General features: G+C 49.9%; 1 protein-coding gene across 1 annotated transcript in view; it reads left to right on the forward strand.

Moving 5' to 3' along the window:
- The window catches only part of LOC311328149 (SH3 and PX domain-containing protein 2A-like), a gene marked incomplete at its 5' end in the record, with an annotated part of 10,288 nt that extends 6,702 nt beyond the window's left edge, over positions 1 to 3,586 (forward strand). Inside the window, 5 exons of the mRNA XM_084462167.1 lie at positions 1 to 38; positions 232 to 246; positions 469 to 518; positions 868 to 987; positions 1,487 to 3,586. The exon at positions 1 to 38 is cut by the window's left edge and continues 396 nt beyond it. Of these exons, the coding sequence (XP_084318293.1) occupies positions 1 to 38; positions 232 to 246; positions 469 to 518; positions 868 to 987; positions 1,487 to 3,490 (2,227 nt within the window). The remainder of the gene's footprint in view (positions 39 to 231; positions 247 to 468; positions 519 to 867; positions 988 to 1,486) is intronic.
- Positions 3,587 to 7,221: the final 3,635 nt, after the last annotated feature.

Genomic DNA, 7,221 nt, shown 5'->3' on the forward strand with positions numbered 1-7,221 from the left:
CGCCGTAGCCCGCGTGGCGCCGCACAGAGTGGAGATCGGTGAGCGAGAGGGTCGCTTGGCGTGGTGGGGGGGGGGGAGGGGTTAGTGGGGAGGGGGAGGGGTTAGTGGGGTACTGGAGTCAAAGTAAACGGTTGTTGAAATGTTTATTTGTAACGACACGTCTTGTCTTGAGGTAAAAGTGGTGTTTTACTGTTGGGGAACTAAGAGTCTGATTGTGTTTCCTCTACTTAGACTTTGATGCGATCGGTAAGTCAGACTCAACGTCTGCTGTGTGACAGTGTGACAGTCTGAGCATTTAGAAAGATAACGCTACTTACAGCTTGATTAACCCAGCGTGACGAGCGGTTGTGACTGAGGTTGTTCTCACACACTAAGGTTTGACTTAGCTGCTTATTCAGCGTCAGTTCCACCCAGCCAGGTTGAACGTGATTATGTGACACGACGCTCATGTGAGATTTCTCTCCTCAGGCTCTCCCAACCTGAGACAGAAACCTCCTCCCAGACGAGAAACTAACTTGGTAAGAGCTCCTCGTATGAATCCGTCAGAATCAGAAGAGTCCACACACCACAACAACGTCTCTTTCCTCGTATGTGAATACTTGGTAACATAAAAGTGATTATGAGAAATGAGTCTGATTATGAGTCCGAATATAAAAAATCTCCACACTAGAAAACATTCTGGACTCAAAAACTTGAGACTTAAATATCTAAATTGGGATTAAATATCCTTAAATATCTTTCAATACCCTGGGTTTCAATATCCTTCAATACCCTCGCTGGGTTTAAATATCCTTAAATATCCTTCAATAGCCTCGTTGGCTTTAAATATGCTTAAATATCCTCTTTCTTCTCCTCCTTTTGATGCAGGGATTCCAGTTACCCAAGCCCCCGGAGCCCCCTGCTGTCGAGGCGGAGTACTACACCATCGCTGAGTTCCAGTCCTGCATCTCTGACGGCATCAGCTTCCGTGGAGGACAAAAAGCTGATGTAAGAAAAATAGCAGATGAAAAATTAACACTGTTTTGCTCACAATATATCCTACTTGCCCTGTATCATATCTCTATGGACAGTATGTGTTGGTATTGACAGGAGCGTGTCTGAATATTTATATCGGCCAAGCGTTCCCAGGGTAGAGAGATGTGATGATGCAGGTGAAATGAGGAATTTAATCTGAAGTTACTAAACCACTATGATATTGCTGGATAGAGAGTGTGACACTTTAACCCCATGAGTTCATCGAGACAAGAGTTGATTGATTGATTGATTGATTGATTATGAGAAATTAGTCTGATTATGAGGCTGAATATGAAAAATCTCCACACTAGATTATTAGATAACCCTAAACATCCTCATTGGGCTTAAATATCCTTAGATATCCTGGTTATGCTGGTTATTATTACTGGTGAGACGGGGATGTGCTGGTTATTGTGACCGATTGTTTCTGAGACTGACCGAGGGATTTGATTGGTCCTCGTCCCCGGCGTAGGTCATCGAGAAGAACTCTGGCGGCTGGTGGTACGTCCAGATCGGCGAGATGGAGGGGTGGGCGCCGTGCTCCTACATCGACAAGCGCAAGAAGCCCAACCTCAACCGGCGAACCAGCACCCTCACCCGCCCCAAGGTCCCGCCCCCGGCGCCGCCCGTCAAGAAGCCCGAGGACTCGTCGTCCCTCGGCCAATCCTCCGCCCCCAAAGCGGCGCCGGACTCCCCCGGCCGCCTCCCTGTGTACGAGGAGCCGGAGTACGACATCCCGGCGGTGGGCTGCGACGCCGAGCCCGACGCCGACTCCCTGAAGGGGGAGCAGCGCCCCCCGGAGGCCAGGAGGAACAGCGCGCTGGTCGCCGAGAAGTACCGCGGCCCCCCGCCGATCGGCAAGGCCTCGCCCGTCGCCGCCGCCTGCCTCAGGAGAGCGTCCTTCCTGTCAGCGGAGGACGCCAAAGAGGAGTGCATCTACGAGAACGACTGCTTCCGGCCCGGCGGAGACGACGGCGCCTCCTCCAAAAGCTCCAGCGGCCCCAACTCCCCGAGGAGCTACCACTCCTCCACGGTCCCCCGGAGACCCTCGGGGTCGTCCCCGCTGGCCACCAAGACCCCCGACCCGCTGACCCCCGAGCCGGGCCGCAGTCAGACCCTGGGCCGCCGCGCCGAGAGCAGCCCCAGGTCGTCATCCGACGAGTCGGGTCGGGGCGCCAGGCGAGGCCCGGTCTTCCGGCAGGAGGCGGAGAGGATGGGTCAGAGCCCGTCCGCCAAGCCCAAGCCCTCCGTCCGGCCCAAACCGCTGCTGTCCAAGTCGGAGCCCCAGAGCCCGGAGAGGACGGACATCAGCTCGCTGCGGCGCCAGCTGCGACCCACAGGCCGGGCCCGCCATGCCCTCGGGGCGGCGGCGAGGGGCGGGGACGACTCGGAGACGGCGTCCGTGGTGTCGTCCGAGGACTCGGCGTCGTCGCGCAGCGCGTCCGACCTCTCGTCCGTCTACTCCCGGGGCAGCCGGGCTGGCGGCGGCGACTCGGACCCGGAGGGTCCGGCGCTGTACCGCGCCACGGACGCCTACGACAGGGTCCAGGAGGCGGAGCTTAGCGTGCCGGCCGGCGCCGAGGTGGAGGTCCTGGAGAGGCGGGAGAGCGGCTGGTGGTTCGTCCGCTGGGGCGAGGACGAGGGCTGGCTCCCCGCCTTCTACCTCCAACCGCTACGCCGCGGCGCCGGGGGCGGGGCTGACGCCGGGTCCGGCGGTTCCGACGGTCACCTCTCGGAGGCGGGCGGAGGGAGCAAGTCCAACAGCCTGGAGAAGAACGAGCGCCGGGTTCTGGCGCTGAACAGCATCAACCTCCAGGGCGCCGCCCAACCGCGCCGTAGCTCGCCGCCCGTCCCCTCCAAGCCCCCCGGGGGCTTCGGCAAGCCGTCCGGCCTGGCCAACGGCGCCGTCCGCATGAGGAACGGCGTGCGCCAGGTGGCGGTGCGCCCGCAGTCCGTCTTCGTGTCGTCGCCGCAGACGCCGCGCGACGCCAACCGCTACGCCACCGCCTCCCTGAGGCGCAACGAGTCGCTGGGCGCCGCCGACCAGTACGCCGGCTCCGCCTCCTCCACGGTCCGCCGGAACTCCTCCTTCACCACGGTGCGGCCGCACGCCGTCGTAGACAGCAGGGCGCGGCCGGCGTCGTCGGATCGGTCGGCGGCGGCGGTGGCGTCCTCCTCCTCCTCCTCGGCGGCGCCGGCGGGCGCAGGGTTCGGCGCGCGTAACGGCATCCCGGTGTCGACGGTCCGGCCCAAGCCCATGGACAAGAGCCAGCTGATCCACAACAACCTGGGCAGGGACGTCTACGTCTCCATCGCCGACTACCGGGGCGACGACGAGACCATGGGGTTCTCCGAGGGAACCAGCCTGGAGGTGCTGGAGAGGAACCCCAACGGATGGTGGTACTGCCAGGTCCAGGACCCGCTGCAGCCCTGCAAGGGATGGGTCCCCTCCAACTACCTGGAGAGGAAGAAGTGAGAACACACTCCTCTAACCCCGCCCCCCCTCCGACTACCACGCCGTCACAACTATCGCTATGTTGGTGACATCACCCCTTAAGAATGTTATCTAAACCTCCCCTTATAAGCAATATGCTCCAAATATGTACATTTCTCAAAGACTTGTGTAAAAAAAAAAAAGAGGAGGTTTTAATACTATAACGAGACACTTTAGTGCTGGTTTACAAAAAATGCACACGTGGAAAACTGTGAGAGTTCTGAGTGTGATGGAGGGGTGCGGAGAGGGGGGTGGCGGGTTGGCCACCCCGCTGCCAGGACGTCCTTGTGGAGTTATTGGAAGGTGCTAGCTGAAATGACACCTTCTTTAAGGGGTTTACAGTGGGGGGAGGAGTTTAGGTGGGCGAGCTCTTGCCTTAATCCCGCCCCTGCGTGACTTTGCCAAACAGGTGCCTTGATGTGTAAGTGATGAACTGTGCGTAGGTTCCGCGGTGGAGGGAACGTCAGTGAATCAACCAAATGTTCTTGCCGTGCCATAAGCCAACGAGCGCATGGATACGCAGCCAAAATTATTTTTCTAAACGCAAAGCTCAACGAGAAATAGGTCTTGTTCAGGAGCGCCGCCGAGCGGAGAAGGGTCGGCCCGGAGCGCTGTCAGCCGAACCAGAATCAACCACCGGATGTGTGGAATCAACAGCGAGGAGGACAAGCCAAGAAGAGATATCAGCTACGGGAGTCGATGTCAAAGTGAAACGAATAACCTTCGATTCTCTCTCTTTTTATGATTTCAGTGTTTTTGATGTCTTGTGTGTATTCTAGTCTTCCTTAGAGAAGTATTTCTGCTTTCTTGTGACATATTTTCCACCAGCAGCCTAATTGGAAGAGTCGTAGCGCCTCACTCTGGTACTGCGCCGTCTGATGATGTCATCATGGCGTACCTGCAGTGAGGCTGCGGATAATTGGCTTCGTTTGTTAGTTGATCCCTTTTCCACTCCCTCATTTGGTTTCCAACCAAAACTTCGGAATCTCGGATGACAGATAAAAGCCGAACAAACCTGTAAAGCTTGAAATAACCAACTCAGATCTTTACTTTAGAGAGTTCAAGTACTGTAGGACAACAAGTTCCACTGTGAGTGCTTAGTAACTAACACACCTCATCTTTGGGGATCTACCCTCAAAAAGCATTAGTTTACAAAACAGTAGTTCTACTATTGTGACATATTTTCGTTAGTTCCAGATAATTGACTTTGTATATATTGCTGCTTTATGTATGTTATACTATAGTCACTGCTGCTGCAGTGGCACAAAAGATAATTACTGGAATATGGTTGAATAATCAGCATCTAATCCCAGGGACTTACTTGCATTGAGCCCAAAATGTGATCAAAACCAAAGAGGAATATCACTGGCTATTTCACATAGCTTTACTATTTATTTATGGGTACAAGTAATACAGTGTATTCTACAAAATACCTAAAACGAGGTTTCAAAACTGAAGATAATATTTAATTGTTTTGATAACAATATCTGGAAGCACTTGATTGTTCCGGCCCAAATTGAAGCACATTGAAACAGGTTCAAATTCTAAATCCATATTCAGTATTGCTGCGCAGTATTGATTTGTTTTTAAGTAGACGTTAGACTTTAAAGAGTTTATGTTTACCTATTTTTTATTTTAGTAGGCTATCCCTATTCCAAAAAACATAAGAATTCCACAATTATTTTACATGGTGTTGTGGATGTAAATTATTAGGAATCATGGTAAATGGTAAATGGAAGGAATCAGAAAGTTATGTCAATGCTAAGTTCATACATACTTAATAATATCCCCAAACACAAGTTTAGTATCAAATTCACTCCCAAATTGAAAGTACTATTTCAAATGGCTGGTGTTCAAGACTGCTGAAATATGTTTTCTAATGAATGGTGTGAACTCTCAACTTGGGGTTAAACACTAACTTTTCATTTAATTTTCTGCTGGACAGTATTATAGTATTAAACTAAGTACACTACCTGCTAGATGGCAGTTATCTATTTAGACAACCATAGTTGATTTGTATTGTTAGTGTGATCACACATGGACAATATTGAGGAACGAAGTGGTTCTGTTTTGTGAATTAGTGCACTTTAAAATATGTTTTACAGTGCATTAATGTAAAGATGCAGTCACCATATTATTTATTCAATTGATTTCTGATAAGTATTTTAAAAATCAGATACTTTTTTTCTTTTTTACCTCAACTGAGTGTTTCAACTCCAGTCTTCTCAGGAGAGTTGTCAAACGTCTGTCATTTTGAAAATGCCAAAGTTTTTTCACAACAAGAATTGGATAAATGTCACCATCTGGTGGGAGAACAAAGTTAGTGCAGCTTAATTGTGGCCTAGTGCTGCACCTCAGTGCTACAGTGTCAATGCACTGCTGGTCAGTGAGTCTATTCTCATTTACTTTTGAATGCTTCCAAATATCAGTGCAGCTAAAATAATATTTTAGTAGTTGACTTTTTTGTATTTGGCAATAATTTATTTTTTGATTCTAAATTCCCTTTTTCTCCGATGCTGTGTGCTGCAACTTAAGCAAATCATGGACACTTCCTTCATCTCTACTGGACTTTACATAATGCCTGATGATGAATTCTATATTTATTTGGTTAAACTTAAATATGTCCTCATCATGATTTGACAATCCCAAGATTTCTTCATTTACCAGACAAGGTGTGCAATTCTGAACCAAAAAAAAAGTCCATAAACTCATGTAAGAAAATTACACAGGCTATGCTATTATTTACTTAAATTGAAAATGAGTACTGCAATTAATCAATCAATAGCAGTAGCATCCAATCTCCAATTTGGGGTAAATATTACTAGTTGTTTTAGCCTTTCTCCCACCCCAACCCCCCTCCCCCTGACGTAGGCATTATGTAAATGTGTCGACTCACTCAACGTTTCTCTACAGCACATATTTTAATGCATATCGCTTTGTTTAACTGAATGTGATTTACATAGCTTATCGGCGCCTGAAATTACAAGGGAATTGTAATTGTGTCAAGTCAGGCTTTTTCCTGCATCGCTCTATCAGCTGTGTAGAAGCTTCTCTCGTATACTCCTTTCATTCGTTTACCATTTTCAATCTGTTCTGAAGTTATTGTCATTGTAATATTTTCTTTTTCTTTTCAACCCTGTGTTTATTTTAACATTAGTTCAGAAATAGAACAATGAGGAAATGTGCAATAGAATATCGGCGTCTGGCCACATCATGAGGACACATGTTTGAGGGCAAAACCCGCGTGTAGAAAAGCACCCAGCTCTTTCAGGTGACTGGATATTTTCCATAGCTTTTTAAATTCAACCCCTCAGTCTCATGGATCATATATCATAACTCTATGCATCTTATGCACATAAACCTTCACCAAATCAGGCATATCGTTACACAAATCCCAGTGGTGTACATGTTCCAGAACAGCTAGTGACATGATAGACATTCACAAATAACCAATGGCTGGGGGGGGATCTCCTCTACTCCCTCCCCCCGGGCCACCTGATTGGCCAGTCAACTGAGCGGAGTTTGTTCTTGTTTTACCTCCCCGGAGAGCGTGTCTGCTGCACCTGCGTCGAGGCCGGGGGGCGTGTCTGCTCCACCTGCGTCGAGGCCGATCTTCTGACATTTTCATCGGGTTGTCGAGCCTTGGCCGGCCTCTCCCTCACCCGTTGCCGTGGCAAAAGTGACATTTCAAAAATCCGTCACAGCTGTCAACT

Source organism: Borostomias antarcticus (genome assembly GCF_949987555.1).
Source record: "Borostomias antarcticus genome assembly, contig: scaffold_496, whole genome shotgun sequence".
In the NCBI taxonomy this organism is placed as follows: domain Eukaryota; kingdom Metazoa; phylum Chordata; class Actinopteri; order Stomiiformes; family Stomiidae; genus Borostomias; species Borostomias antarcticus.